This window comes from Phyllobates terribilis, unplaced genomic scaffold, assembly GCF_046119375.1.
Source record: "Phyllobates terribilis strain yellow unplaced genomic scaffold, ASM4611937v1 Scaffold_5__5_contigs__length_657084704, whole genome shotgun sequence".
NCBI classification, from domain to species: Eukaryota; Metazoa; Chordata; class Amphibia; order Anura; family Dendrobatidae; genus Phyllobates; species Phyllobates terribilis.
In genome coordinates, this window is record NW_027362765.1 from 189,779,203 (window position 1) to 189,792,699 (window position 13,497).

The 13,497-nt window shown below is 44.1% G+C and overlaps 1 protein-coding gene across 5 annotated transcripts in view; it reads right to left on the reverse strand.

Annotated features, from left to right (window-relative positions):
* IFI35 (interferon induced protein 35) overlaps positions 1-13,497 on the reverse strand; it is a 117,535-nt gene that overhangs the window by 19,522 nt on the left and 84,516 nt on the right. For all 5 annotated transcript variants that reach the window (XM_073683629.1, XM_073683630.1, XM_073683628.1 and 2 more), the window contains one exon: positions 3,797-3,955. In XM_073683629.1, the coding sequence (XP_073539730.1) occupies positions 3,797-3,955 (159 nt within the window). The remainder of the gene's footprint in view (positions 1-3,796; positions 3,956-13,497) is intronic.

The following is a 13,497-nucleotide window of genomic DNA, read 5'->3' on the forward strand; positions in this document are numbered from 1 at the left end:
GTGGGTCCCATTATTCTGTATTGAGGACTATGTGGTGCCCATAACACTGTATGAGGACTATGTGGGGCCCATTATTCTGTATGGAGGGCTAGGTGGGGTCCATTATACTATATACTGGTTAGCCCGGGACTTTGTCCAAGTTTTTCATTTTGGCTCTCTGTGTGTTTGAGTTTGACATCCCTGCTCTAGGTTGATCCAAGGTAACTAGTGGGGAAAGCAAAACATCTCCAGTTGATAAGGAAGTATCGTTTTTTAGCATCTTTTTTTCTTCACCTCTGTGTGCCTAATATTTATGGGTTGGGCAATAATGAACAACTTCACAAACAGTTGGGAGATTTCCTAAGCCAAGTGAGTCAAAATTCTTCCACAATTTGTGCAAAAGAAAACCGCCGGTGCCATTTTGTTGGAGCCAATTTATTTTTAAGACCACAATGTTAAATGCGCAGGTGCAGTATTTAATATAGGAGACAATAAAATTGCCTCCAACAAAATAGCACCAGCGGCGCATCTATAAGCACACAATACTCTCAATCTGCGCTTGTGCCGCCTACTGTGTTCTGAGGACCAGTGCGGGTTTCTATTTTCAGTGGCGATGATTTCCTCTTCTTGTACTCGCTCTCGCACTGGTCCTTGGAACACAGTGGGCGGCGTATGGACAGATTCAGAGCATTGCTTGCCGACAGATGCTACTGCATATGCGCCGCCACCGGCGCCATTTTGTTGGAGGTTTTTTTTTTTGAAGACCACAATATTAACTGTGCAGGCATATTATTTAAAATAGGAGACAGATCACTGAAGGTTCAGTGACCTGTCATTTAAACCTGAAATGATGACGATGAGGCCAGAGCACCAAAAAAAAGAGCAGCCCACAGGCCGACCCAGAGCACGGGCATCTCATTAACTCAAAACACAGATTAAACTAGAAACACAGGACGGATTTCTTCAACCCAGATATCATTTTAATCAGTGTAATGGGCCAAACTTGACACTGCATGCAGTCTACTTAGCAAAATCCTGATGCCAGGCTCGCTTTAAGGAAATCCAGCTTTAGTACATCCAAATCATAAATGCCTTAAAATTCACCATAACGGTCACTGGTAAAAATAATGCTGTGTTCTGTTTATCCCAGCCGTTTAGTCATCGTCTGTATGTACAGTCAGCGATCTCTGCTGCTTGTGTGGATTTCAGATGACTCACTTGCAGCCTCCCTGTGTGGCATTCACCATTGGTAAATAGCTTGTAGATCATTCACAGGTCCACACCCTTAAGACCTAGTAATATACAGCAAACAGCAATATTCCTCCATCCATAATTAAGATTTCAGGTAAAAGCTACATTTTTGATGTAATGATTCATTTACTATATTATGAATTCACTTTGTACAGACCTGTAATACCTTAGAATGACAGTAAAAGATGTGTGAATAAGGCCAAAAGCCTCATTCACACTTCAGTGATTTTTCTCATATGCATAACAATAACCAATTTTCATTGGTGTTTTGGATCAGATTTTAATTAGTGTTTGGTCAGTGTGTCAGTTTTTACCTTCAGTTTCATCAGATTTTCTCATATGAAAAATTAAAAAAACTGATTGGGGTTTCTCATGCTTCTTCTATCAAGAAGTCTATGACAAAAGAACAGCACACGGATGGCATTCGGACATATCTTCATGTTTTTGTGCGGACCAATCGGTCTACAAAAATACATGAACATGTGAACAACCCCATAGACTATATGTAGGTATGCGTATTACCCATTAAAAACGTGAATAGAACTCGTATGTGAAAGGCTGATGTCTGAATGAGCCCTTAGAGGTAAGCCATACTCTGGCACAACTATAAGGATGAAATGCTATGTAGTGACCATAATACAACATATCATTTCACTGCAAATTGGTGCTGTTTTCAAATTGATTGTGTAACCACAATTCAAAATAGTGGAGACTCTGTGTAAAATGTAAAGAAAAATAAAATGTAAAGAAAATAAGAATGCAATGATTTGGAAATCTCTTTATAGCCATATTTTATTTACAAAAGAACATGGAACACAGATCAGAAAGTAAAAGTTGGACATTTTCCCGTTTCACTTGAAAAAAACATACTCACTTAGAAAATGATGGCAGCAGCACATCTCTGTTGAGAAAGGGTAAACAAAAGGCTGGAAAAGTAAGTGATGCTCATGAAAAACAGCTGGAGGGTCAATTTTCAACTAAGTCACATGACTGTGTATAAAGAGAGAATGTTAGAGAGGCAGAGTCTCTAAGAAGCAAAGGTGGTCAGAGGTTCACCAATCTGTGAACTGCGTCTACAAATTGTGGAACAATTTCAGAATAATGTTTCTCAATGTAAAATTGCACAGACTTTGAATATCCCACCATCATACATAATATCATCAAAAGATTCAGAGATTCTTCAGAAATCCATTTGCACAAGCCCACCAATCAATACTGGATGCTTGTGAGCTACTAAATCTTAGGCAGCACTGCATTAAAAACAAGCAGGATATGGATGTGCAAATCATTGCTTTGGCTCAGGAATACTTCCAATAACCATTGTCTGTAAAGTTAGTTTGCTGTGTAATTCACAAATGCAAGTGAAAGTTCTATGATGTAATGAAGAAGCCATATATCATCAAAATCCAAAAACTCTGCTGTGTTTTCTGGGCCAAAGCTCATTGTAAATGGACTGAGGCAAAATGGAAAACTGTCCTGTGGTCAGATTAATCAAAATTTGAAACTCTTTATGGAAACCACTTATACTGTTTCCTGCAGACTCAAAAGGAGAGGGACCATCCAGCTTGTTATCAGTGCACAGTTCAAAACCTGCATCTCTGATTGTATGGGGTTCCATTAGTGCCTATGGCATGGACAGCATACACATGAGAGGCTCTATCAACACGGAGCATTATACAGAGGTTTTAGAACAACATGTGCTCCCATCCAGACAATGTCTATTTCAGGGACGGCCTGATTTCAGCAAGACAATGCTAAACCACATACTGCATCCATCCATCACCACAGCATGGCTTCACAGAAGAAGAGTTCAGGTGATGAACTGGCCTCCTGCAGCCCAGATCTATCACCAATGGAAAACATTGCCTAATTTTTTTGTTTCATGCAAAAGTCCTAGGACTGTGGAGCAGTTCAAATCCTACATCAGACAAGAATGGGACAATATTCCTCTCCCCAAACTCCAGCAATTGGTCTCCTGACTTCCCAGACGTTTACAAACTGTTGTAAAAAGAAGAGGGGATGCTCCACAATGGTAGACATGGCCCAAGACCAACTTTTTTGAGATGTACTGTTGCCATTGAGATTTGCTGCTGCTAATTTTTGCAAATGAAATTAAAAATGTCTAACTTTCACCTTCTGATCAGGGTTCTGTGTTCTGAATAAAATATTCCTATAAGAGATTTCCAAATCATTGCATTCTTTTATTCTTTACATTTTATACAAAGTCCCAACTTTTTTGGAATTAAGGTTGCAATTGGCCACACGGTTTTGTGGGGAAAACTACTATTTATTTGCAACAAGCAGCCATTAACAATCCAATTAAAAACCACTCTTGCTCTGCATTCACACATCCATGTGTTTTGGTCCGTGATTCATGGACCATCCGCAGGTCTCCCAATACGAATTCAAAAACCTCATAGGCATTTATGATGCTGCCAAGTTCGGATCAAAAGAACTGTGACCAGTCTGTACTCAGGCTGTGGCACACAAATGCATGAATCCAGCATATTTTGCAGTAAATCTACATTATTTGTCACTATGTGACCTTACCCATAATCATACTAACCTGAAGCTTCTGATCCTTATCATCCAGAGCCTGTTCATTCTCTATCAGTTTTTGCTCCTCTTTTCCCACTCTGTCTTGAAACTTCTGAGCCAGATTTTCAGACTCCTTCGTTTTCTGCTCCAATTTAGCAATCTCTTCTAATAGGGCTGAATGTCTCCCCTAGAATAGTACATGTAACAGCAATTTCAGAACTTCACCAGTTGTTATGATCTTTAGATAGACTTTAATACCATTATATCTATTACAAATATTAGGAACAATTTATGTTCATATATCCAGTCTCAGCACATTACACTGTGGTAGGGACAAGCCATTCACATGTCATAACCCCACAGATAATAACAATGGTTATGTACGATCCATCAATCCTCATTAGCAATAAGTGATGCTATGGAACTCTGTTTGACGTATAAGGCTGGATTCACACATCCTTATATCAGGATCCCAGCATGGACTGTCATAAATAGACTGGGTGAAGTTCTCATATATGTCTATGAGGCTGCTGAGCTTGGGGCAACAGTCCCACGACCAGTCCATACTCGGACCATGACACCCGGATATGTGAAACTGGCTGAGGTGCTGCATAACGCACAGTTAGTATTCCTCTGGGGCGCAGCTGGGCCGCTTCATTAAAGTCACAGCTGCTTTCTGTCCTACCATTGGAGATCCATGTCACAGCAGCTTTCTGTCCTACCATTGGAGATCCATTACAAATGGCTTGTCTATTGTTAATGGCTGCAAAACCATAAGGCCCTTACAATACGCCAGCCATATGCTAAAGCTCCTAATGATACAGCAGGAAGCTGTTTTAACTTTTGGGCCACGTTCACACAGCAGTATTCTGGTCAGTATTTCACATCAGTATTTCTAAGCCAAAATCAGGAGAGGAGCAATTAGTATAATAGAAACACGTCACCACTTATGCATTCTTGACCCACTCCTAGATTTGGCTTACAAATAGGGATGTGAAATACTGACCTAAATACGACCGTGTGAACGTGGCCTTATCAAGTGGCTCAGATACATCTCATACATAAACTAGCCACGTGTCAACAGCTATTTGGAAACTCCGCTTTACACTTTCCAATTATCTATATATGTGGAATCATAATGATATCCTGTATCTATAAATGGACCTTAAAGGGGCTGTCCACGTCAAAAAAATAACTTTCAGCTGTGTTCCTAATATAAAGACTTACTATTATATTTTTGTATTTCCAAAGGTTTCCCAATCTTCTGCTATCAGTAGTGCCAGTTTCGGCAGCTCCACTTCTAGCTTGTGCTTGACACAGGAGACAGCTTCCTTGTTGGCAGTAACTACTGCTGTGTGTGCAGAGACTGGCTGACTGGTCATTTCGAAAGCTGAGACAGTCCAAGTTTATGTCCATACATCAGATTTGATTGAGAAGGGGACTGTCTTGGCTATTGATATGAGTAGCCAGCCCCCTTCATACACAACTGTAGTCAGATATTGACAAAAGAAAAAGTGTCCTATAGCAGACAAAAACTAAAAGAAACCCACTAGTACCTAGGACTGGAGGTTACAGATAAAATCAGGGCACCTTTCAGACGTGAACTAAATTAGTAAGTTGGATAACTTACTAAATTTAACACAATAAACTCCATTTTTCTAGTTGAATAACCATTTTAATTAGCGTAATACCATCTGGATAAGTAACATCCAGTGGTTGGTGGTGCCAACCACAGTAGAAGCTGTAAATGTCATGTTAGTTGTCACCCAGCCTTCCCAGACACAAATATGGATTCTCTGGATATAGGATATTGATAATCTATCCTTAAGTCATCAATATCAGAGATCTCTGGGAGTCCAAAACCCAGTACCCATAGCAATCAGCTGCTATTAGCTCTGGCAGCAACTGGATGTATAACACTGAGCAGATTTGCACTGCGCAGCTCTATTCAACATGTAGCAGCTGCTGCCAAGTACTACAGATTCTCATGTATAGGACCTGATCTGCAGTACTTGGCACGGCTGCTACACACTGAACGGATCTTCACACTGCAGCTTCATTCAATGTTTACATCTAACTGCTGCCAGAGCTACTAACATCGGAGCGGTGGGGGTCTTGCTGACTATTTTGGTGTTGCATTCTGCCTGTGAAAAAAACAACCGTTGTAAGGATTCTCCGATGCTGGAAGGTGGCGCGTGACCGCAAGTATGCGAATTGCATAAATGCGGTCACATGCCAACGAGAAGTATGCGGCCTCACTCCATGGAAATGTATTGAGTGAGGCTGGACAAGTCTAGTCGGAATGTTGCTGGAAGTATGCAAATCGCATACTTGCAGTCACATGACCACCCGCTCCCGTCACCATAAAATCTTCACAGCACAGGCTACAGACTTGTACCCCAAGGCCGGACAACCCCTTTAAGTCCTCATTCTGACGTGGTTTTTTCTCATATACAGTGCATTGTGAAAGTATTTCGCCCCCTTGAACTTTTTTATCTTTTGCCACATTTCTGGCTTCAAACACAAAGATATAAAATTCTAATTTTTTGGGGAAGAATCAACAAGTGGGACACAATCGTGAAGTGGAACGAAATTTATTGGATATTTTAACAAATTAAAAACTGAAAAGTGGGGCGTGCAATGTTATTCGGCCCCCTTGAGTTAATACTTTGTAGCGCCACCTTTTGCTGCGATTACAGCTGCAAGTCGCTTGGGGTATGTCTCTATCAGTTTTGCACATCGAGAGGCTGAAATTCTTGCCCATTCTTCTTTGCAAAACAGCTCGAGCTCATTGAGGTTGGATAGAGGGCGTTTGTGAACAGCAGTTTTCAGCTCTTTCCACAGATTCTCGATTGGATTCAGGTCTGGACTTTGACTTGGCCATTCTAACACCTGGATACGTTTATTTCTGAACCATTCCATTGTAGATTTTGCTTTATGTTTGGGATCATTGTCTTGTTGAAAGATAAATCTCCGTCCCAGTCTCAGGTCTTTTGCAGACTCCAACAGGTTTTCTTCCAGAATGGTCCTGTATTTGGCTCTGTCCATCTTCCCATCAATTTTAACCATTTTCCCTGTCCCTGCTGAAGAAAAGCAGGCCCAAACCATGATGCTGCCACCACCATGTTTGACAGTGGTTATGGTGTTTTGAGGGTCATGAGCTGTGTTGCTTTTACCCCAAACATATCGTTTTGCATTGTGGCCAAAAAGTTCGATTTTGGTTTCATCTGACCAGTGCACCTTATTCCACATGTTTGGTGTGTCTCCCAGGTGGCTTGTGGCAAAATTCAAACAAGACTTTTTATGGATATCTTTGAGAAATTGCTTTCTTCTTGCCACTCTTCCATAAAGGCCAGATTTGTGCAGTGTGCGACTGATTTTTGTCCTATGGACAGACTCTCCCACCTCAGCTGTAGATCTCTGTAGTTCATCCAGAGTGATCATGGGCCTTTTGGCTGCATCTCTGATCAGTCTTCTCCTTGTTCGAGATGAAAGTTTAGAGGGACAGTCATGTCTTAGTAGATTTGCAGTGGTCTGATACTCCTTCCATTTCAATATGATCGCTTGCACAGTGCTCCTTGAGATGTTTAAGACTTGGGAAATCTTTTTGTATCCAAATCCGGCTTTAAACTTCGCCACAACAGTATCTCGGACCTGCCTGGTGTGTTCCTTGGTCTTCATGATGCTCTCTGCACTTGAAACAGCACCCTGAGACTATCACAGAGCAGGTGCATTTATAAGGAGACTTGATTACACACAGGTGGATTCTATTTATCATTACCAGTCATTTAGGACAACATTGGATCATTCAGAGATCCTCACTGAACTTCTGCACTGAAAGTAAAGGGGCCGAATAATATTGCACGCCCCACTTTTCATTTTTTTTAAAAAGTTTAAAATATTCAATAAATTTTGTTAACGATAATAGATTTCCTAAAGGAGAAAAAACGTGGCGCTATCTAAGCGTAGTAAGATTTGATCAATTAAAAGAGTATCTATAGGAAATTGCTCACCTGATGCGGTTGTACAAGCCGGGGCACAACTCCCACTTGTAGTATGGATGAATTTGCAAAAGACTGCGGCCGACCTGGTGAGGTGGGATTGATTCATGAGACAGGAGTATCCCACAACGAGGATGCCAAGAGGAAGAACCAGACGCCTGAAGAAGACTCTAAACAGCCGAAACGCGTTGTGTATATAGGTTTTATTGTTTTATATTAGTGTGAATAATAAAAAAATTTCTTTTACTTAAGAGCAACCTGAAGTTCCTGCGCCTTGATCTCACTTGGTGGCAAAGACAGCGCCATCACCTGGTTCTTCCTCTTGGCAATAAATTTTGTTCCACTTCACGATTGTGTCCCACTTGTTGTTGATTCTTCCCCCCAAAATTTGAATTTTATATCTTTATGTTTGAAGCCAGAAATGTGGCAAAAGGTAGAAAAGTTCAAGGGGGCCAAATACTTTCACAATGCATTGTATGAAAAAAACAGAGCGATTTCCAAACTGATGGATATTTTTCAAGCTTCTCCTATCAACCTGGCATTGAAAAACAGATACCACTAGGATGAACAAGTGTGCTTTCCAAGTTTTTCATGGACCCATAGATTTGAATGTGTGATTTTGATCTGTGACTGGGATCAAAAACGGACATTTGTTTTTTTCCAGTCTACAAAAAAAATATGGACTTGTGATCAGCCCCTTAGACTTTAAAGCGTATGTGAAACATGGACGTCTGAATGAGGCCCCTGCCTAAAGGAGGATAGCATATTGCTAGAAATGGCAGGAGCAATATGAAAGAATAGCTAGTCTATTTTAGTCAATGGGCTCAAGGCGGACTTTGAAACAAGCCAAGCAAAGCCGAGAAAAACCAAAAGGATATGGCACTTCCCCAGGACTGCTGCCACTCTGGGCTTACAGTGGTTAAACCCCAACTGGCTGGACACTGATGGCATATTTCAGCACTAAAAACCACTCAACGTGGATCATGATTCTTGGGGTAGTATCCTAATGTGCAGTGGACCTATGCAGCCTCAAAACACACCCACACGCAGGATCGAATAATACTTAACCCTTTCACCACCTTGGGTTTTTCTGTTTTTTTGCTCCCCTTCTTCCCAGAGCCATAACTCTTACATTTTTCAGTCAATATAGCCATGTGAGGGCTTGTTTTTTTGCGGGATGAGTTGTACTTTTGAACAACACCATTGGTTTTACCATATCGTGTACTGTAAAACAATTCAAAGTGTGGTGAAATTGCAAAAAAAGTGCAATTCCACAATTTACTTTTTTTTTACCATGTTCAGTAAATGGTAAAACTGACCAGCAATTATGATTTCCCAGGTCATTATGGGTTCTTAGATATCAAACATGTATAGGTTCTTTTTCACTTAAATGGGGGGGGGGGGGACAAAGTTTGCGGAAAAAAAAAAAAAGTCGCCATATTCCGAGACTCGTAGTGTCTCTATTTTTTGGGATATGGGGCCGGGTGAGGGCTTATTTTTTGCGCGCCGAGCTGATGTTATTTATTTATTGATACCATTTTGGGGTACATACGATCTTTTGATTGCCCGTTATTGCATTTTATTGCAATGTTGTGGCGACCAAAAAAACGTAATTCTGGCGTTTTGATTTTTTTTCTCGTTACGCCATTTACTGATCGGATTAATTCTTTTTATATATTGATAGATCAGGCGATTCTGAACGCGGCAATACCAAATATGTGTATACTTGATTTTTTTTATTGTTTTATTTTGAATGGGAAAACCCGCCCACAACCCAGCAGCCACTGCGGGGACCGCGTCACTGATGTCACGCCTCACTTGACATCAGTGGCGGGTCACGTGATGCCTGTGAGCGGCCAAGGATAGCGCCGCTCACAGGCAGAACCTGCAACAGAAGGTAATTACAAAGACACTTATGGGCCCTGGGGGATACATTGGGGGCATAATAAAAAGTTGTGGCCAACTTCTTTAAAGTTAATGTGTCACTAACCTGGGCGATATCAGACCTCTACTATGGCCATACAAGTGATAGAAAAGTAAATCTATACTTACCTGTACGGCCCATAGCAGAGGTCTGATTGCTGAGAAATCTGGTTTTACAAAGTCTGTTTTCCAGAGGCTTGGCGTCCGGGGGACCCCAAGCAAACCCCTCCTATCTGCTTACTATTCCCCTAAATCGCCACCTCTGTGCTAAATTACCATATTCCCCCCTCCCCTGCACATCACAGGGCCCTGTGACGTGCCCTGCTCTGCCTCCCCTCCCATGGAGCGCACTTTGTTTCCCTCCGGCCTCATTTGGCTGCGTACTGCCAGCGGAGCGGAAGTCTCAGTGACTCACCGTCGCAGTACACAGCCAAACGGGGCCGGAGGGCAACAAAGTGTGCTCCAAGGGATGCTCCCCCGGACACCAAGCCTCTGGAAAATAGACTTTATTAAACCAGATTTCTCTGCAATCAGACCTCTGCTATGGGCCATACAAATTTACTTTTCTATACCCTGTATGCCCATAGTAGAGGTCTGATATCTCCCAGGGGGGTGACAGATTCCATTTAACCGATGCATTAGACAGGGCGAGGTAAAGAGGCACTGTGTCGGGTACGAAACTTTGTGGGGGAATTCACTGAGGGGCCATAGATGCTTATTTACAAACACTTTGCAATTTACCCATTAAAGAACTTAGGAGCAACCCTTTAGGCATGGTGATGCTGCAACGCAGCATTATGAAAATGAATGTGGCCACTTTGCCGCCCTGAAGTTACCATGACCAACCAGGAAAATTGATGATTTGGAGGAAACCAGAATACCAGATGGAAACCCATGCAAACACAGGGTGAACATACAAACTCCTTTCAGATGTTGCCCTTAGTGGGATCTGACCCCAGCGCTGCAGGGCTACAGTGCTAACCACTGAGCCACCGTGCAGTAAATGACAACAATCGTTGCTCCTCAGATGATCCTTAAGTGAAGTGATGTTTTGTGTGCCCCCATAGATTTGTACAGGCAATTCTAATCCGAAGAACGGAGGACCCCAAAGCATGCTGCAATTTATTTCAGGTGGACACTTGGTCACCCGGTCAGCCCTAGTGAATTACACCGGTTCGTGTGATACCCTGTCAGCCCTAGTGAAATACACCGGTCCGTGTGATACCCTGTCAGCCCTAGTGAATTACACCGGTCCGTGTGATACCCGGTCAGCCCTAGTGAATTACATCGGTTCGTGTGATACCCGGTCAGCCCTAGTGAATTACACCGGTCCGTGTGATACCCGGTCAGCACTAGTGAGTTACACCGGTCCGTGAGATACCCGGTGAGCCCTAGTGAATTATACCGGTCCGTGTGATACCCGGGCAGCCCTAGTGAGTTACACCGGTCTGTGTGATACCCTGTCAGCCCTAGTGAATTACACCAGTCCGTGTGATACCCTGTCAGCCCTAGTGAATTACACCAGTCCGTGATACCCTGTCAGCCCTAGTGAATTACACCAGTCCGTGTGATACCCTGTCAGCCCTAGTGAATTACACCAGTCCGTGTGATACCCTGTCAGCCCTAGTGAATTACACCAGTCCGTGTGATACCCGGTCAGCCCTAGTGAGTTACACCGGTCTGTGTGATACCCGGTCAGCCCTAGTGAGTTACACCAGTCCGTGTGATACCCGGTCAGCACTAGTGAATTACACCAGTCCGTGTGATACCCTGTCAGCCCTAGTGAATTACACCAGTCCGTGTGATACCCTGTCAGCCCTAGTGAGTTACACCGGTCCGTGTGATACCCGGTCAGCCCTAGTGAGTTACACCGGTCCGTGTGATACCCGGTCAGCACTAGTGAATTACACCGGTCCGTGTGATACCCGGTCAGCACTAGTGAACTACACCGGTCCGTGTGATACCCGGTCAGCCCTAGTGAATTACACCGGTCCGTGTGATACCCGGTCAGCACTAGTGAATTACACCAGTCCGTGTGATACCCTGTCAGCCCTAGTGAGTTACACCGGTCTGTGTGATACCTGGTCAGAACTAGTGAATTACACCAGTCCGTGTGATACCCGGTCAGCCCTAGTGAATTACACCGGTCTGTGTGATACCCGGTCAGCCCTAGTGAATTACACTGGTCCGTGTGATACCCGGTCTGCCCTAGTGAATTACACCAGTCCGTGTGATACCCGGTCTGCCCTAGTGAGTTACACTGGTCTGTGTGATACCCGGTCAGCCCTAGTGAATTACACCAGTCCGTGTGATACCCGATCTGCCCTAGTGAGTTACACTGGTCTGTGTGATACCCGGTCAGTCCTAGTGAATTACACCGGTCTGTGTGATACCCGGTCTGCCCTAGTGAGTTACACTGGTCTGTGTGATACCTGGTCAGCACTAGTGAATTACACCGGTCCGTGTGATACCCGGTCTGCCCTAGTGAGTTACACTGGTCTGTGTGATACCTGGTCAGCCCTAGTGAATTACACCAGTCCGTGTGATACCCGGTCTGCCCTAGTGAGTTACACCAGTCCGTGTGATACCCGGTCAGCCCTAGTGAATTACACTGGTCCGTGTGATACCCGGTCTGCCCTAGTGAATTACACCAGTCCGTGTGATACCCGGTGTGCCCTAGTGAGTTACACTGGTCTGTGTGATACCCGGTCAGCCCTAGTGAATTACACCAGTCCGTGTGATACCTGGTCTGCCCTAGTGAGTTACACTGGTCTGTGTGATACCCAGTCAGCCCTAGTGAATTACACCGGTCCGTGTGATACCCGGTCTGCCCTAGTGAGTTACACTGGTCTGTGTGATACCTGGTCACCACTAGTGAATTACACCGGTCCGTGTGATACCCGGTCTGCCCTAGTGAGTTACACTGGTCTGTGTGATACCTGGTCAGCCCTAGTGAATTACACCGGTCCGTGTGATACCCGGTCTGCCCTAGTGAGTTACACTGGTCTGTGTGATACCCGGTCAGCCCTAGTGAATTACACCGGTCCGTGTGATACCCGGTCTGCCCTAGTGAGTTACACTGGTCTGTGTGATACCTGGTCAGCACTAGTGAATTACACCGGTCCGTGTGATACCCGGTCTGCCCTAGTGAGTTACACTGGTCTGTGTGATACCTGGTCAGCCCTAGTGAATTACACCAGTCCGTGTGATACCCGGTCTGCCCTAGTGAGTTACACCAGTCCGTGTGATACCCGGTCAGCACTAGTGAATTACACCAGTTCGTGTGATACCCGGTCAGCCCTAGTGAGTTACACCGGTCCGTGTGATACCCTGTCAGCCCTAGTGAGTTACACTGGTCTGTGTGATACCTGGTCAGCCCTAGTGAATTACACCGGTCCGTGTGATACCCGGTCTGCCCTAGTGAGTTACACTGGTCTGTGTGATACCTGGTCAGCCCTAGTGAATTACACCGGTCCGTGTGATACCCGGTCTGCCCTAGTGAGTTACACTGGTCTGTGTGATACCCGGTCAGCCCTAGTGAATTACACCGGTCCGTGTGATACCCGGTCAGCACTAGTGAATTACACCGGTCCGTGTGATACCCGGTCAGCACTAGTGAATTACACCGGTCCGTGTGATACCCTGTCAGCCCTAGTGAATTACACCAGTCCGTGTGATACCCTGTCAGCCCTAGTGAATTACACCAATCCGTGTGATACCCTGTCAGCCCTAGTGAATTACACCAGTCCGTGTGATACCCTGTCAGCCCTAGTGAATTACACCAGTCCGTGTGATACCCGGTCAG